Consider the following 20,528-nt stretch of genomic DNA (forward strand, 5'->3'; position numbering starts at 1 on the left):
AGTGGTGGCAAATTGCTCCTGAGAGATTAGAGATTTATCTCATTTAAGCCAATTACTGACATTCTAGGGTACTGAATAACCCATCCCAGGAGAAGATTTCTATGCATTCCAGAGTAATGATCTTTATCCTTGTCAGCAGCCCCGGCAAAACTTGGAGAAATAATTCTAGGGTCCTTCTCTTGTGATACAACTATACTGCATGTACAGGGTAACATCCTTCTCTCAACACATAGCTAATGTTGACATAGCTGGGAAATAAACACTAACACACTACTTGAAATAAAACTATTTCTCTATTTCAGAGAATATGTTCTGTGTGTTCATCTTACCTACTTTTTACCTATCCATCTATGAAACTTTACATAAACAACTCTTCCTATATGTACTATTTTAATGGTACTTCTCAATTTCTACATTTTATTTTGTATTTATAGGTGGAAACTTTTACTCTCACTCACTTACTATTTCAAAAATTCACAATATTCTATTAGCAGTAAAAGGTTTTATTAGGCATTCAGAGAAAAATACAGAACACAATTTCAGATGGCTGGATAAATGTGTAGGAAGTTACTTAGAACCTCTGGAGAGCCTATTTTTCTTTTTTGAGTGTGTACAATATTAAAGAAGTTTACTTAAGCAATTGTGTGTAATTACTGTAGCAGTTGAGAAGTTGTTAATCTATCCAAGTAGCTTTCATCAAAGGAGAGAAGGAAGGTTTGATTCTTAAAAAATATAGTATATTGAAAATATATGTAGTTTTATTTTTTAAAAGAGAAAAAATGTTTTAAATTTTTGTTTTTAAAATCATTTCTTAAACTTTATAATAAACATCATAGAATTATAATAGTTTTAAAGCAATTTAAAGAATTAAAATATGTTAAAATCATGCACATTATCCTCTTTTATTTATTTTGTCAAGGTTATACTTAAATATAAAAACTAAAATAACTATATGCTATTTATCCTATTAATAGGTCATTTTAGCAATCATCCAATAGGAATATTATGCTTTGCCTTTCATGATATTGTGTTACTCAATCACCTCAAATCTGGGTGGGCAATATGATTTGCTTCGATTAATAGGATGTGGCAGAAGTGATTTCATGTGAACTCTGGTGAACTGAACCTTAACTAGACCTGCACCTTCTGCTCTTATCATCTGCAACCTTTGTACTTGTCTAAAGAATAAGAAATCGCATAGAGGAGACACAGGTGCCCAAATGAGCACCACCACCTTGTGATAAGCATGGGGTGATTCCATTTTGGACCCTCAGTTGACTGGAGCCACACTAATGCTCCTAGATCATATCAGCAGAACTTCCCAGTTGGCCATGTCACAAAATTGTGAGGGATGTCACTCTTTAAGACATCAAGTTTCAGTATGGTTTGATTTGTACAACAGATAACTAAAATACTGTATTTCAGATGTTTCAAATGCCATATATTTCTAGTGAATATAAAATAAGCCATCATTATGATTGCTAAGTAAAATATTTCATTTCAAGAGACCTGTCATTTGTGAGTTAAATACTGTAACACTGACAATAACTCAGATACAAAAAATATTGTTAGTGACAACATACTGGAAATAAAACTATTGCACTCAATATAAGTCATTGAAAAATGACTGAAGGTTAATGATTTAGGGTCTTGTAAGGAGAGGCATATTCAAGGCAAAAGTATAATCACAAAGTAATTTAAGAAACAGTATAAAGCATGTTTCCAAGGATAAACATTTCTTCCAATTCCCTCTCTGCTTCCTTTTAAACTTGTAAGTCCAAAAATCTAAAGATTGTACTAAAGGGTCAAGATCAATGCATATTTTTTTCTATATCTGTGAAGTGCTCACATAAATAACTTCAAAGCAGAAGCAAATCTCACCACTGTAGCACAGCATATTCCCCAATTAAAAATTACACTGTGCTCATATAATGAAATATCATAATTTTGGAGAAAATGGTGATCGGCTCTGAGGCTCTTGCCCTGTAATCCTCTTGGTCACTATCTCTCATGTACCACTAAAATTGTTAAAAGGTTATGCTACAGGTTAAATGTATCCTCCAAAAATTCATATTCATGTGTTGGAAACTTGGTGGACCCTAAGGCAGCAATGTTGAGAGGTGGGAACTTTTGGAGGTGATGAGTCTTATCCAGTCATAGATTAATGGTTTAATTGATTATTGAGGGAGTGACTTTATTTATAAACGAGTCCTCTCTGACGTGTATGCTTTATCTCTTCATATGATACTTTCTGCCATAAACCTGCCACCATGTCCTTGGACTTTCCAGCTTCAAAAACCATGAGCCAAAATAAACTGCTATGCTTTGTAAATTACCTAGTCTTTGGAATTCTGTTACAGCAACAAAAAGGAGACTGAATTATTAGGTTGGAAGACTATTATTGCCAAATGGTCATTAATATCCAAAGAAGTATCTAAAAGTTTAAAATCATTGTTTTCTCAAATATACAGGCATGTACTTACCTGCAGTGTTGGTGAAGTCTTCTCCATTGTGCCCCAGCTTAGGACCCAAACCTGATCGTGTGATTTGTCATAGTGTAGTTTAACTGGGACAGGATCTGTGCTCACTGCCTGTAATAAAGAAGAGTTAGTAAAAGAACAACTTTTCAGACTATATTATTAGTTTAGAACTAGGTCATAAATAATGAATGATTCTAAGAATTTAGATGTCAGATTAAAAATGTAGTTTGACAGTTGTCTAATATTCTAACCCTCTTTTGATTAATTTGGAAATATACTTTACTCAAACACATTTTTGTTCATTATTTGCACAGTTTCATATAGTCTTATGCCATTCATTACCTATGTAAATTGTGATTCCAAAAGAAGCCATTTAGAAATGCAAGATAAAAAAAATTAATATGCTCATTTTGATCAAGTGTTGAATACAGGTTAAGAGCTATGTTTATAATATCAGAGTTTTTCCATTGTTATCCTTCATATGGGACTTGACCATATATAATATTAAAATGTCAAAAATCTGATACATGGTTGTAACTTTTATAACTGACTACCTAATTTTAATTTTCTTAATGAGAAATTAAAAAGCACAGAAAGAAAAAGAAGCATTTTTTTAAACCACACTTGGTATGGTAAATGTGTTTTTTCTGTTAATACTTATTAAGCATTTACTTAAAACACAATTCCCAGGAAACAAATTGCTGCCAGGAAGGAATTTTACTCACCTTAATTTCAAGTTATTTATTTTACAAGCTAATACGTTTTAAAAATAGTTTCCTGTAGTTTTTTATTCTTATTTTTTCTAATTTTATAATATAAAATAAATTACATTCAATAAAACTAATTTTATCTAATAATAAAAGCATTTATTCTCAAACTTCTGTTAAGTATCCCAAGAGAATTTTCCAAGTTCTAATTTACAATAAAATGCTCTTCTCAGTGAGTTAGAAACAGGTAAATTACATTTGTGGTTGAATATATGGAAACTCATAATTTAATAGAAATATTGGAGATCAAGATGTACATCTCTTCTAAGATCTTATCATTTATTTTGCTTATTTAAAATTCTCAATATTGTGGATTATTGAAATAATGAATATTTGAACAAAAATATTTAAACATTTCTGTTTTGTTATTCTTACACTTTTCCCCCTGGCTAACAAATCATGATAAGTTTGGAGATTTATCATCAGAGCAGAAATGTTAGTGTTGGTGAGAACCAATTTACACCAAGGACTAATCCCATCATTCCCCTTTGACAGATAATAAGCTTTCCAGTCTCTCCAGAGCCTAGTAATAGTTACAAGGCATATTAAAGTTTGTACATTGTAAAGATTAATATGATACAAGATTTATGAGAGTGACATTGCAACATCAATCCAGATGGTCTTGGAAAGAGCCTTCCTTGTACCATGCTTTCCCTTTGTCTACTTTGAATGTTACTATCAAAGCCTATTAGGTCTTAAGTTCCACTGTCATCTTGAGGCTTTGAAAAAATAAGTTTAAGGAGGAGAAACCAACAGTTTGTGGATGCAGCAGAAGAAAAATAAAAGGAAACTGAATTCATGATATTAACCTTGAGACAAACCTAGGACAACTATCTGTAGAGTTGGTGATATATAAGTAATTAAATGTTTTATTGCTTAAGGAATAGTTTGCCTGGTATTTTGTTAATTGCATTTGAAAGAATGCCAGATGTTTCATTTAAATTTCTTCATGTACTAATCAATAATTTCAATGCATATATAGCAAAAGAGCTATCATCAATCATATACTAATGACAAAGCAGTAAGATTCCTTTGAATTTTCATATTTTCTTTATGTGTCAGACTTGATATAGATGTGATTATAAAAGGCTATTTTGTATGCATTTTGAAATAGAATGATCAGTAGGTCTTCAAAATATTAAAGATTTAATAGTTTAATGTAAACAAAAGCAAAAATAACAGAAATCTCATTGTTATTCACTTGTAAGAACAGAGTAATAAAATGAGCAAAGGTCTAGAAGTAACTTCAAGTATCAAGGAATTTTTTTAATGAAAATCTCTAGTTTGCCAACTGTACAAGATATTTTTCTTTTCACCAGGCCCTTCGTAAGTGTTATTTTATATGGGTATATCACAATACACAGATTATTAATCCTTATTAATGGGGTAAAGAAGTTGGAGCTCAGTTTTGTCAGTGGTCATCCAGCCAATGATCAGGACTGCTGGAATTTGATAGTCTGTGTTCCTTACCGATGAGAATCTCTCTACATGTGGACTGATTAATTTCTGAAAAGTCTCGGATCCATTGACCTCCGATTTATGCCTCCTGTACATGAAAACATTCTTTGGGGGTTTTCTCTTTTGGAGGATGAAAAGAAACTCATGGAAGTTTGGATATATAAAGTTTTCTCTCTAGAAGCATATAATCCTAATGGGGAATCAGTGAGAGGCAGTTTGCATATGTTTATGAGCTTGTGTTCAGAAGTTGATGCAGATCTTAACTCCTTCTCTTAAAATAACAATACAATACCTTAGGGAGTTAATGAACTTTTTTTGGTTTGGTTTTCTCTACAATAAAATGGAAAATAATATCTACTTCAAAAGGTTGTTTTGAATTTCATGTGAGGTAGTAAATAGTACTTAATATTCAACAGGTGCACCCAGCTTTAGGCTGCGCTAAGCACTACTGGTAATACTATTTATACTACTGCTGTTACTGTTAGAAAAACTAGGGCTTAGGAGGGTGGCTCAGTGGTACAGCCCTTGCCTAACATACTCAAGGTCCTGGGTTCCATCCCAGCACTTCCCAATCCCTGTCCCCCAGTAAAAAATACCCCCAAGGGAACCAGTTATCTTTTTGACTATTAGCATTTTAATGCTTTAAGATTTAGAAATACCCTTATTTAGTAAATGAAAAATATGAAAACTAGGAGAGAAAGTAAATAAACACAGTCTCTGCTTAAAGAGTTTACAGATGAAAGGCACTTAAAATAACTCCATGTGACTTATAAAATAAAAACAAGGAACAATTTCTATAAAAGCTCAGAAGAAGTATAATGCAGGATGAAGGACAAGGACAGAGGTGATGCTTTGTGCTTGAATCTATGATTTTTTTTTTTTTTATGAATGGGAAGACAGAGACTGTTTTTTAAAGTTAATTTATGAGGATATTTTACAGGAGGTGTCAGAAGGCAGTCAATGATTAATTGCCTTCAGGTAAATTAAGAGATATGTACTTGGAGGAGGAAAATATCAATCAAAATTTCAAAACAACTTCAGAATTTGAAAAATGTTCTGATCAACAATCTACAAAAGTTTTAAATATTTTCTGTGTCAGCATTTCAGAAGTTTACCACTAAATTTAGTTATTTTGATATTTGGTTATAAAAAATTTATCAGTACCAAAAAAGTGGGGAGAGATGCAGAACAAAGTAAAGATATATGACATATTTTATTAGGAAAAATGCTAATTCTTAGGAAAAGTGCACTTACCAGTTTTTAAGCATGAAATAGTACATTTTTTTTTTTAACAGAGGGATCATTTACATGGCTTTCAGCAATAGAATATATAACAATGATAGAAACGATGATAGAAATATTTCCATAGGACCACCTTAATGTTAATCTTTTCTTAACCTAATTTTCAGTCAAAATAGCAGATATTTTCCTACTTACAACATCAGCTTTTGGAAGTAATAAATCATGAATTGAATTTTATAAGGTATCTGCTATTATACTCTTGATAGAGGATAGAAGTGAATGGTGGGAACATGAGGTTGGGGAAATTGTTCCACTGCAATGACCCACACAAACTGTCATTTTTGAGAAACAATTTACCTGCAGTCTTGCCTGGCTTAAGTGAACAAAATGCATTACATTCATCAACACACTACCTGTTATCTGCAGGAGAAATGCAGGATGGAAATGAAATGCCAACAGAACACAGGTTACTTCCATTCGCCCGGACGCTCAGCTTTTTGCATGCAACACCGGACTTCAGATTGGTGAGTTCCCTTAGAGAGGTCCCCACTCTAGACCACTTAAACACACCTCCGCTGATCTGAGAAGCGACCATCGCTGGAGCCCTTGGGGTGGCTGAGGCGTGGGGGTACCCACAGCCACAACTTGTATAGCTACAGCTGGCCCCTGTAATTGGTTTTATCTGCCGGTGGATTCCTGATTTTATGGTGGAGATTCTCTCTCAGGGTTGAGGCTCATCTCCCACTCACGCTCGAACTAGCACTCGTACTCGAAAACCCTCATATCAGGTCCTCAACTCTTCTCGGCTTTTGCCTGGCCCCACATTGATGTTTGTGTGACGACATCATCTATGTGCTGCCTTCTCAACTGTAGTTGACTACTCTGGCCTCGGGATGCTCTGGCCACAGACTCGGCTGTATCAGTCTCCACCATGGGACCTGGTTCCTTCAATCTGGCAGATTCAACCCTGGGAAACCTTCCCCTGACCTCCCGCATAAAGCCATCAAAATTCCTTTGTGTAATGGCACACAGCTTCCGTGAGCAAGGGGGCAGATGGAAAGGGATTCCTTATCTTCAAGTCTCTTCCTTCTCACTTCTATGATCTTCTGCAAACTCGAATGCCTCCTTCTTCTCCCCCTCTTAATCCCTCCTCCTCCTCCAACTTCCACTCACCTATTCCTGCTTCCATTCCCCGGCCCAGCCCACTTAGTCCTCCTACCACGAGGTCCCACATATGCCGGCGTGAAGGGAGTAACCAGCCCAACCATCAGTGCCATGTCCCAGTAAGGAATATGATATAGCAGCCCCATTCCCCACAGTAGTGGGAGATAATGTTTCACAATTTTCTGCATCCAAACCTGATTACTAACCAGTAAAAAGGGTTAAAATGACCTAGGGATCAAGTTTCTGCTAGAACCCGTTAGCTCCTTTCAGATCCAGATCTCAGTCAAGGCTTACATTGAAATGTAAATGGAGGAAGCCAGAATGCTCAGTGGGAAACCAGTCTCAAACCCAAGGAAAAAAAGTGTCCCTTTTAAATTTCTCAGAATACTTTTTCTCTCCCTTTCACCTCTTCTCTCTTTCTCAGTTTCTCATGCTATAATTAATGGTCATTATCATTTTTCTTCTAGGACTTTTGTTTTTCTTAAATGCTGTATTTTTGAGCTCACAATTTTGATCCTACATACCTAGGTTAATGATTTTTTATCAGTTCTTTTTATCCAACTCTAGAGTTATTTTGAACATTGGTTACATTGCAAAGGAGATAAACATTACAAGGCCTTTACTTTTGTGTTAAATATGTGCGCATAAAAATTCAAATTTAAAAAATGGATCCAAATACTTTTAATTCACGTGATTCAAAAGGTTCAATTTAAATCGGGTAAAATAATAGAAGCAAAATGTCTTTAAAATTAACTCACAAGTCTCTAGGTGGTCAAACTCATTAAATGTTGATTTTTATAAACTGTCAAACATCAATTTTTCTAGGACTTTTCTTCCACAGGAAAGAGACTGTTGGTACACTGATATCTTGTTTTTTTTTATTACTCAAATGTGTTTGTTAGAGACATCTGATAAATTTGTAAAGTTATTCCATGGAGAACATACTTAAAAACATTATTCTTTGTATATTAAATGTGTTCATATCAAGCTGCTGTTCTCCAAATTAAACTTGTCTGTAATGGTAAACCTATCATTTAGTGTTCTATTATAGGACCTGTCATCAATAGGGTATATGTAAAATTTGTTAAATGTATTTAAAAAAAAAAAAAAAAGAACACAGGTTACCCTGAAGTTGGGGCTCTTGTGACCCTTACATTTACCAAATCCTGGAACTCAGGGAGATAAGAAAAATTCCCTAAAACCATGATATCTGTAAGAACAGGGTTCCAATTAGAACCTATGAGCATGGGCCAAAGTGATCTAGAGTTGTCATGGCAGTGGGGACTCAAAGTGTGATGTCATCTTTCTGTCAGTCAAAAATCAAGAGATGAATTGTACAGGACTCTTTGAAAACATCCCTGGGACCCAATAAAACTAAAGGGCAGGAGAGATACACTGTTCCTCTCCTCTCTGAAAGGACCCACTATTTCCTTTGAGATTGTTTTCCTTCCCCCTTTCATGTCCCTTTTAATAAATCCTTGCCTATTACTCTGAGTGACATGTTTGAAATATTTCTTACTTGATCTCAAGAAGTGGGGTGAAAGGGGTACCTTCACACTGTCTCAGTTCCCTGGAAGGCCTAAGCTTTGTCGAACTTAAAATTTAAAGGGTCAGTACATTCAGAACATTTTTTTCTGTGAAGTAGACAAGTAGTATTTTTGACACTTTAAGTAGTAGTATATTTGCTAAAAGAAAACCTGCAAGCCTGTGCATCAAATTATAATCTAAATATTTTTCCACATTTTGTAGAAAGGATTTCAAAGAGTCTTCTTCTTTTTTTTTTTTTTTTACTTCTCTCTTTTTTGACCACAACTCACACCCCAAAATAATAGGGTTATATCTACCTACTTTTTTCATAAGCAGAGTAGTTATCATCTTTAATCACATTACCAGGTTTCTACTTCAAACTATATACTCCCTAGTCTTTCTCAACGATATTGTCAGTGATTGCTATTATCATGACACAAATCATGGCACTCATCAACTCACAACACTACAGAGTTCCTTCATTTCCCTCAGAGTATAAGCCATAGGTCTTTATAATGAGAATCTGGCCTTGAAGTGACAGTCCCTTGTCTGTCTTCCCCAATCTCTTTGCCTATTACTTTTCCCACTCGGTAACATAGATGTTCTGGGACATCTTTCCATTCACCCAACCTGAACAGAATACATGCTTTTGTCTTTTGGAAGCATTTCCCTGGCCACCTCTTCTCCTAATATTTTTTTTTTTTTTTTTTTCAGTGCTGGGGATCGAACCCAGGGCCTGTGCTTGCAAGGCAAGCACTCAACCGACTGAGCTATCTCCCCAGCCCTTCTCCTGATATCTTGATGCCTGCTTCCTCCAGATCTTTGCTCAGAACTCAAGGTCATTCTGCCCACACAATTCAGTGATGTTGTAGCCAGGCTTACCTCTGTGTACTTTCCTGCATCTCAGTCTCAGTCCCTCTTGGCCTTGCTCTCCCAGTTTATTTTTTTCAATTGTACCGACTGCCTAACATATTGTATAATTTATTTTACTATATGTATTTTTTGTATATCTCCATCCAATAGATTCCAGGTTTAAAATGGCAGACTTTTTGTATTTGATTAGGTCAATAATAATTTATAGTCAGTTGTAATAATTTATAATTAACCCTTAAATCTACTTAACTTGGAAAAGTAAATTACAAAATTATATAGGACACCAAAACTTATTTCACGTATTAAGATCACTATAATTATTTTATATAACAAAACAATTATACTGTATACCAGACTTTTTCTAGTGTTTACAGGTACACATTTTAAAAATTTAATCCCCATAACAGTCTTTTATGGGGGTACATACTATTATTACCCCCTTTGTACAGACAAAAGTGAATAAAAGACTGAGGACACCATTCCTGATCCCTATATATTGCAAAATTCACATTTTCCCTTTGAGGTGCTTGTGTCCATAGTATATTATACAACTGTTGGGGTTAACGCATATCAATGACTAGAAGTCTTTATGTTTCTGAATTGAACATAAAATTTTGGGAAAGGACTCCCAGAATGTGTTGGCTAGAAAGGAGAAGGGAAACTGACCATTTCCCTTATCTCCAATGTTTAGGTGGGATCAAAGCCTGACAACCTTTGTTGTGGTCATATTCTCAGAAAATATTTGAAGAAACCCATATGCACAATTGGCATGCAATCTCTCCTGTGTATGTTTTCCCCTGCTTGTAGGCAAAGGCTGGTTCTCCATTTTGTCCAGTCTTCCATCATTGGACAGGACATAAATAAAAAAAAGAACCTAAACTCTCTTCTTTTAGTCCTCCAAGTTCTTTCTTTGGGATCAGAAAGTGGCACACTGTAGGCTTTGCAGCCCTGGGGTAAAACAATGACCACTCAACAATGAATTCAGCCCCAATTATTGATTGATCTATATATTGAAGGTTTCTAAAATGAAATTATTCTTCACATTTTAAGATAATAAGAAATATAAACAAAAGCTATGCCTCATTTATGTGGCCTCTGCTCTGCTTTAGAGAACATTGGCTTGCATAATATTTTTGTTTCTGCATTCAACATTCATTTAATTCAGAAAAAATGATATTAGTTACAAAACAGTATGCAGGAATATGTTCTTGGAAAATATAAATCAACTATATGCATATCTTTACCTTAAAATAAACTAGATTGAATTATCATTTGTAGTTTAGTATATTTCACATTTGTCTATAAATATTATTTTGCTAGAAAAATTATTTGCACACTCTGTCTTAAGAAGACTATGAAAATAAACTTACTTATAGCTGGTGATTTGCACCCCCATTACAATTGAAATGAAGGGATCAGTTTTGAACTATTAAATGAATCTCTCAGATTTAAATAAAATATTCAGATACTACTATATGTTGTAAATTTTCCCTATCATAAAAACATAAAAATAGTTTGTGTGCAAACTATTCCTTTACTTGATTTGATGATATTTAGATAATCAGGCTCCCATTCATCATCTCTTGTTCTATTGAATTAATAAATATTTTCTGAAATATCTTTTAAATAGCAATATTTTGTAATTGAGAGTATTGATCTATACATTCAGGTTCTAGAACCCAAATTTTTTAATTTCCCATGAGAACCTATTTTGAGAATGTTATATTACCAAAATGAAACAACCTCTTATTCTTTTTCCTTTTTGGTAAAAATAGGTTGAAGCAAACTACAAAGTGTAATGATAAAAAGTAAGGTTTTTACTTGTTTGTTAAAATAATAATTTTTAAAGCATTGTATAAGGACATAATATACAGGTACTAGGAGATCTTACTTATTGGTTGATATTTATCTATATCTCTCCTGATCTGTAAATATTAATTTTGCTTATAATTCCTATGTTTGTACAGTTGTACAAACTAATCAATATATCTTGAGGAAGTGTAACAAATACAAAAATTCTAAAATACATAGTACACAGGTTGTGGACCAGTTTTATCAATTTTTAAAAGATGAAATATTGATAATAAAAACAATGATACACAGAATCGGGTTGAGACTTGACATGAAGGAACAGTGAAGCACAGCTTGTTTATCAGTCTGACAAGGAAAGTACCAGCTGGCTAATTAAGTGAACCTAATTTAAACTAATGATGTAGATTCTCAAGATAATGTGCTAATGGCTGGAGGAGACTGCCAATGATACTTAAGAATACTCCTGAGGTGTTCCAGAAAGCCACTTCTGCATCCAAGTGGAAAGTGATCTTACTCCATAGAAGACAAAATGAGGTCAGTTGTTTACTAGTTAATCTTTTCTATAGCAAAACATCATCTGTACTTCCTTGTTAAAATAAATTTAATAGTAGGAAAACAATAATTTAAATCATTTGATGTTTAAAGTGATAAGTTTGTAAATTACATTAAAAAATTGTGACCCTTAACTTTCAGCTGCAGATAAAAATGATATTGGTGCTATCTACTAAAAACAAATATACAAGTGTTTCCCTAATGCCAAAAATCCAACACCAAATCAGGAATATCATACACTGCCAAGAAGATACTTGATATTTAAAAAAATAATATGCAGCAATACAGTTTAAAGCTTAAAATGTACAACCCAAAATAAATCATGTAATACCATTCCATGTAGTCAAATAATGCAAAAGAAAATGTCAGAAATACGACTTCATAGATTAAGTCTTTACAAAATACTGGGACTTACTTTCATTGAGTTAAGAAAAAAAAACTTGAAAAACCAAATATTTTTCTATATTTTTTGTGAGATAAATGTTGATTATAGTTAGCATTCTTAGTTGCCCCAATATACTGTATGCAGGTTACAAAATAACAACCTAACAGAGGTGCACAGTGAGGAAGTAAAGCATCAATTGCATATCAAGAAGACACTAACTTCAAATTTGGCCTTACCCGAGAAAAGTGGTCAAATTCAGAAATGTGTTTACATTTTTACAAAATGAACTTTGTACCCTACAATTCACAATGACTTTGTGTTGCATCCTTGATTATGAAAAAAGCTCTAAGTCACAAATAGGTTTTTAGTTTTTAATAGGTATAAATATTCTTTCTTTAAATAGATTTCCAACTTGAAATTCTAAGAGGATTTCTTAATAAACAGTTTGTGAAATCTGTCTTTTTACATGCTTTTTAAAATCATTAAAAACTATGAGATAATTGAAAATTATGAGTTGAGTACTTCAAAGTATAGACATACAGAGGTTAGGAATATATAGTTCACCTTTAAGCACAAGCTTTTGAGAACTAAAATTCACATACTGCTAAGGCAATGTTAAAACAAATATAAAGATGTATTATTTCATCCAGTAGGTGGTAGAGTTATGAAACTCTTTATCTAAAGAGTTGAATAGGATGAAATCATTTGTGGTTATCAAATGGAAAATTTAGATAAATTCAAAAACACCAAAACTTAAACTTTTTAAACCAAGAAATGTTTTAGTGGCATGTATCTAAAATTTGTGGTTGATATTTATAGTTAACAATAGAAATCAAAAATGTCACAAAGTATACATAGTGGACATTTCATTTCAAACACCAAGGTGATCTCTAAATAGAAATTTAGGTCAGCCTGTCTCAATTGACCAAATCATTGTGGCTGTAACTTTACTCTTCTTCCTAATAAGGTATTCAGTACTCCACATAATTCAAAGCCCTTTCTTTCCTTTCTTTTTAACACAAAAAAGGCTAATGATAAACTCCACCTTAACTTCTCCAGAATGGTGTGAGCAACCCCTACTATACTTTACTGCTCTCTGCATTTTTTGATCCAAGGATGAGTTTCTCACATTTTTTTTTTTTTTTTTTTGTACAATAGGAACATATTTGACATATTGACTTTGGTTCCTGCTGTTCTCCAAAGAGAAGGCAGCTTCCCAAAGTGAGACAATAAAGCTTACACACCAGGGAGAGATCCAGGATATATCAAAACAAGGTTAACATTTATCACTTGTAATAGAATGTCTGATTATATACAGTAACCATAAGAAAAAAAAAAACTGAATTATTGTGGCACATTTAAACCTATCCCTCAGGACATTTGAGAATATAGTCCTACTTCTTGAGTAGGTGGAAAGAGCCAAACAGAAAGTCAACCACCAAGTTAATTAATATGGACATTTTTAGATACTAAATCTCATTAAATTGCCTGCTGCATGGTTGATTTAAAGTCTGGTAGTGCTTTTGACTCTAAATTTATTAGGAATATACTTATTTTGATTCAATACTTCTTAATCTATACAGTATAAAAGTATTGTTTTTCTACTTCTTACATGTTACATGTTCTAGTTTATATTTCTTTTTAATTTAGTCTTTCCTTTAATGCTTTCAAAATTTACTGGCATGATTTTTACTTGAACATTTTCCCATTTGCTTTTGTACTCTGCAAGGCAGTGCTTATAAGTTCTTTTATTCACATTGAATACTTTTTAAATGCTTTTGTTCCTTGAATTTTTTGAGACATAATATTTGCACATCTTTAAGGGGTACATTATTGTACTTCATATATGCATACAATGGGTATAATCAAACCAGGACAATAACACTTCCAGCTCTTTAACATTAATCTTTTATGTTTTAAGAATTTCATGGTTTTATGTTTTAGTCATTTTGAAATACATAATAGATTGTTTAAACCAATAGTCACCCTACCATACTAAAGAAGAACCAGAAGAAATACCTCTACTCTTAAGTTTGGGTGCCTCTTATTGAACTCCTTTCGGTTTTTCTTCCCCTGACCCTTCTCATTCTCTAGTGACCATTACTGTATTTCATTCTTATAAATAATTGACTTATTATTTTGTACAAATGAGTGACCATATGTGATAATTAGCTTTCTGTGTCTGATTTATTTCACTTAACATAATGACCTCCAGTTCTATTCATGTTGGTGCAAGAGACAGGATTTCATTGTTATTTTGTTTTGTTGGGGGCTGAAAAGTATTCTAGTCTGTAAATATGCATTTTTTAACCCGTTCATTCACTAAAGGGTATCTGGGTTGATTTTCTATTTTGGCTTTTGTGAATAGTGTTCTTCTTGTTCCTTAAACTGTGAAGATAGATTCTTGATTTGGGATCTTTATTTTTTAATGTATTAAGATATCTGAATTTCCTTCATAGCACTGGTTTTCTTGTGTCACATGTTTGATATGTTCTATTTTAATTTTCTTTTTATTCCATTTTCTAATATCTTTTGTGTTATTTAAAAGTTTTATTTAATTTCCAGAAATCATCTCAGTATAATGGAATCTTCTATTAATAGATAAAGTTCTTTATTTCTTGAGTCACACTCAAAATAGCCACGCTTGCTGTCCTTTACATCCTTTGACTTTCAATATTTAGTATCTTTATATCTTAAATAAATCCTTGTCAAAAAAGCATGTAGCTAAATCATAATATTTTAAAATCTATGCTGTCAGTATCTTTTGAATGAGCAGCATAATACATTTACTTTTAAAGTAATTATTGATAATGAGAAATATAATACTACCATTTTGCCACTTGTTTTCTATTTACCATATAGGTCTACTACTCATTTCCTGCAATATTAAGTTCTTTCATGCTTAGTTAAAATATTTACATTCATGTGTATTTCCTTTTACATATATTCTAGGACTAAATTAAATGTGGTTACTATGGCAATTATAAATAACAATCTTAAGTTATAATACTAATTGTAATTTATACCAGCTTATCTTCAATAACATGTGAAACCTACTTTTCCATTTCATTAGTGCATTATAGTTGTATACAATAGGTTCATTTTGACAAAATCATATATGCATGGTATTTAATTTACTATTTTTCAGTCCACATTTCCCTCATTTCTCTCCCCTTCTCATTCCCATATTCTCCTTTCCCTACTCCACTGGTCTACTTCCACTCATTTATTTATTTATTTTTAACTAGTGCTTTATATATGCACATAAAGATGGAATTCACTGTGGAACATTCATACATGCACATAGTGTAATTTTGTCAAATTCATTCTGCATTTACTCTGCCTTTTCCATCCCTCCTCCCTCCACCTCAATCTCCTACTCTAGTGACTTTCCTGTTATCTTTATAATATCTGATCACCCCCTCCTTACTCCCCTTCCTCTGTTCTGTTTTCTGTAATAGAGAGAAAACATTTAACCCTTGATTTTCTGAGTCCAGTTTATTTCACTTAACACAATGTTCCATCCATTAACCAGCAAATACCATAATTTCATTCTTCTTTATGACTCAGTAAAACTTCATTGTGTATATATACTACATTTTCTTAATTCATTCATCTGTTGGCAGGCATTAGACTGGTTTCAGATCTTGGCTACTCTGAGTTGTACTGTTATAAACTTTGATGTGGATATATCACTATAGTATGCTGATGACAATTCTTTTGTATAAAGACTAAGCAATGGGATACCTGGGTCATATGGGGGTTCCATTCCTAGTTTTTTGACGAATCTACACACTACTTTCCAGAGTAGTTGCAACAATTAGGAGTACTACCAGGAATGTAGTACTATGTGTAACTTTTTCCCCACATCCTTGTCAGCACTTATTATTATTTGTATTCTTGATAATCGCAATTTCTGATGAAATCTCAGTATAGTTTTGAGCTGCTTTCCCCAGATTGTTAGGGATATTGAACATTTTTTCATTTATTTATTGGCCATTCATGCTACTTCTTTTGAGAAATGTCCTTTTAGTTTGCCCATTTCTCAAATGGGTCATTCATTTCTTTGTTTGTTTTTGGTGTTATGCATTCTTTATGTATTCTGGATATTAATTTACTGTCAGGAAAGTAGCAAATGTTTCTCCCATTCTATAGGCTCTGTCTTCATAAACTTTATAATTTCCCTTGCTGTGCAGAAGATTTTTAATTTGATGGTATTCCACTTATTGATTCTTTGTTTTATTTCTTGCACTTTGGGGATTTGTTTAAGAAAGTTGGTGCCTGCCCCAATATGTTGGAGTCTTGACCCAATGTTTTCTTCCACAGTTTGCAAAATTTCTGGTATAATTCCTAATAAGCCTTTTATCCAGTTTGATTTAATTTTTGTGCAGGTTGAGAGGGTTCTAATTTCTTTCTTCTACATATGAATATCCAGTTATCCCAGCACCCATTTGTTAAAAAAGCTACCTTTTCTCTGATATGTATTTTGGGTACTTTGTCAAGATTCAAATAATTGTTACTATGTGAGCTTGTCTCTGGGTCTTTTATTCCACTGGTTTTCAATCTGTTTTGATGCCAGTACCATGCTGTTTTTGTTATTATTGTTCTGTAGTAAAATTCAGCATTTCTCTTCTTGCTCAATAGGGCTATTTCAGGCTTTTATTCTTCCTTATGAATTATAAGACTTTTTTTTTTTTTTCTAGTTCAGTAAAGAAAGTTGTTAGTATTTTGATGGGGACTGCACTGAATAAGTATAACATTTTTGGTAATATGATGATTTTGACAATATAAATTCTGCCTATCCAAGAATACGCACGGCCTTTCCATCTTCTAAGATCTTCTTCAATTTCTTTCTTCGGTGTTCTATAGTTTTCCCTGTTGAAATCTTTCACTTTCTTAGTTAGATTAATTCCCAAGTACTTTTTTATTTTATTTTATTTTTCAGGTTATTGTGAAATGAATAGTTTTCCTAATTTTCTTTCTAGTAAGTAGAATTACTATTTGAATATAGAAAACTAAATATATGTTAATTCTGTATCCTTCCACTTGCTGAATTTATTTATCAGCTTTAGAAATCTTCTGATGAGTTTTTGAGTCTTCTAGATGTAGGATCAGGTCATCAGCAAATAGAGTAATTTTATTTTTTTCCTATTTATAGCCCTTTAATTTCCTTCTCTTACTTGATTGCTCTGTCTAGAGTTTCAAGGACTATACTGAAGAGCAATGGTCAAGATTGAATATTCTGGTCTTATTCCTGATTTTAGAGGAAATGCTTTCAGTTTATCTCCATTCACTATGTTGGCTTTGGATTTGTCATATATAATCTTTATTATGTTGGAACAAGTTCCCTCTAACTCTAATTTCTTAAGTAATTTTAATGAGATGGGAAACCACTCTCTTTACAGCTCCATCCCTATTGCTTTCAGTAGTGGCTATCACATTAATAAATTTTATATGTTGTGCCCTAAAATATAAACCAATAAATCTTTTAAATGCCTTGTTCTCTTAAATTATGTAAAAGTCATAATGTCAAGTTAGAAATGGAAGTTTAAATATTGGTTTTTGAACTAATATTTTAATATGTATCATTCTCAAATCATGTAGAAAACCATCAAAACAAATAGAATAATTATCATTGTAGAAATATAAAAAAATACAAAATATCACATCTTAATTTTATCAGATTAAATTTAGTTCAAATTAAAATTTTATTGGAATTCATAGAAATTGAAATGATCACTGATGTATCTTGTTTTTAGAAGTATAAAACTATACAATAATTTGGAAAATTGTTTATCTAGAAATGTAAACATACATATTTACACACACAAATTTACACATTATTCCATTTCATCTTTTAACTCCTAGATATGCATATGGGCAAAGTTGCATATCAATGCCCACCAAATAAGTACACAAAAAATTTAGTGAGATGTATTATTCATAATATTCCAAATTTGTATAAACTCTAATTGCCCATTAAAAGCAGAATGGGTAAATAAAATTCTTATATACTCAACTACAGTTGATTCTCATTATTTCTTGAAATTATTCTATAATATTACCATGAACACTGAATTGCTTATTATTTAACTACTGTTCATAAGGAAAATAAATTCCTCCAAGCATTGGCCACAATATTTTAATCCACTAATCAAAACACAATATATATATATATATACATATATATATGGATATATATAAACACAATATATATATATACATATAGATATAAATAACATATATGTTTAAAGACATCTTATTTAATATATATTGTTGATCAATTAAAATAGAACTCATGGCCAACAAAACTACAACTTGTGCCTGAACCATTAGGCCTTATACTTAGGAATAATAGACAGCATTTCAACACTATACTTGAGGGTCATTTTAAAAACTAAAATTGTCCCAAAAGCATAAAAATGCAAAACAAAACAAGGTACCAAATTACTTCTACTGGGAATGTGCATGTCCAGTAACCAAGTTTTTGTGACTGTGAATATCACCAAATGATCAGAAGATTCCATAAGAATTATTTTTGAGGTTATAAATAATTTTAAGCAAGTAGATGATTTATAAATTTGGAATTCATAAATAATATTCAATGCCTATCAGTTTATCACACACAAGACACATGAAAGTAAAATAGCTTTGCATTATAATGTAGAGTACAAATAGCTTTTTACAATTAATAAAAATTATATATTTCCATGTATGCAATGTTCAAAATCTGGTAATACTTATATATGTTGAAAAACATTTACATATTTTTTTTTACCTTTGGAAAGGCAATATTTAGAAAGAGTAATAAAACATTATTATTTTAATAATAATGAGAAGGAAAACACATCATAAGGAGAACACATTTGGCCTGAGGCGTAATTCTGTAACTGACAAAAATGTAAGTGCTAGATTCTAGGCTGAAGTCTCCATAATTGTTTTAGAATATAACTTTTACCTGTTTTAGGATTGTATAAGAACTTCTACATTCTCCTGGCATTTCACAGTTATAATAGGTACTTAGAAAAATGATACAATTTATGTGATCATTACCATAGCATTTGAACATTTTTATTATCAATACTTTCTATTAATTTAAAATTTGACATCATGATCTGAAGATGGAATTCTATGAATAATAAGTGATGCTAACTTTTTCCACATTTAAATATCTAGTAGGTAATATATATTCACTAAGTGTAGGTCTCTAGTTAAAACTAAATTTAAAGACCAGTCTGATTATTCCTGAAACATACATCTGATTTTAAACTGCTGGCAGAATCTTGATCATCCTAAACTAAATGCTTCTGATTTGTGCTAGCATATGTTATAATGGAAATAAAAATAAAATAAACTGGTCAAAAGCCATCAGTCTTAGAATCACATGCAAAACAGGTAAAATATACAGCAATATTTATCTTTATAATAGATATGGAACCATTAGTTCAGATATTCATGATAAATGTGTAAGCCTTGAAACCTTATAGTTTTCTAGCAGAATAGTTATTCATAAATTTACTTATGATTGTACTGTTCATTCTCAAATTATAAATTGAACTATTAGACTGATTATCCACTGTGAATGTGTAACCTTGGAATTATTAGAGCCTTCCAGTAGAAATTATCAGAATTATGAGTAGAAATGCTTTCATACTTTCATTTATTTTATTTATGACATTCAATACACCTCATAATAGGCAATCAATAAATGAATAATGAATATAAGATAGAAAGATGAACATTTGAATGGATTGGTGGGTGGATGTATGGATGAATCCCTGTAAAACTGTTTATGACTATTAGAATCTGCATTGTGGTACTTTTTTCAAGAAGAGAAGATCAAATTCAAACAATATTGATTTAAAAATTCTTTATAAGTCAAGAAATATTTGGTTACACTATCTCTAAGAAATTTTGATATTCAATAGTTTTATGTACCACTTCACATGCCTATACCTGCTATTTATGCTTTCCATTCATCTAATACTTAAAAATTCATCCAATTCTTTAAATAACTTTATAAAATATGTAGTTATTATTCCCATTGAGCAGATTATATCATAATGCTGTTTTAAGTTTATTTCCTCTGAGCTGAGAAGTAATAGATCATGACATTTCAAGGCCCACTTTTGGAGGCAGATTATTTGGCTACCTGTACTACCCATTGGTTATTGTGATTCTGAATTCAAGTGAATTGCCCAAGTTGCTTAGCCTTGGAAAGAGCAAGGGCTGAAACAGTTGGTGGCTGAAAATGGAACTGTGAATTGA

The 20,528-nt window shown here is 32.1% G+C and overlaps 1 protein-coding gene across 2 annotated transcripts in view; it reads right to left on the reverse strand.

Annotated features, from left to right (window-relative positions):
* The window catches only part of FSTL5 (follistatin like 5), a 782,217-nt gene that overhangs the window by 53,507 nt on the left and 708,182 nt on the right, over positions 1–20,528 (reverse strand). For both annotated transcript variants that reach the window (XM_079154219.1, XM_079154218.1), the window contains exon 14: positions 2,484–2,591. In XM_079154219.1, the coding sequence (XP_079010345.1) occupies positions 2,484–2,591 (108 nt within the window). The remainder of the gene's footprint in view (positions 1–2,483; positions 2,592–20,528) is intronic.

This window comes from Sciurus vulgaris (assembly GCF_902686455.1).
Source record: "Sciurus vulgaris genome assembly, chromosome: 9".
In the NCBI taxonomy this organism is placed as follows: Eukaryota; Metazoa; Chordata; class Mammalia; order Rodentia; family Sciuridae; genus Sciurus; species Sciurus vulgaris.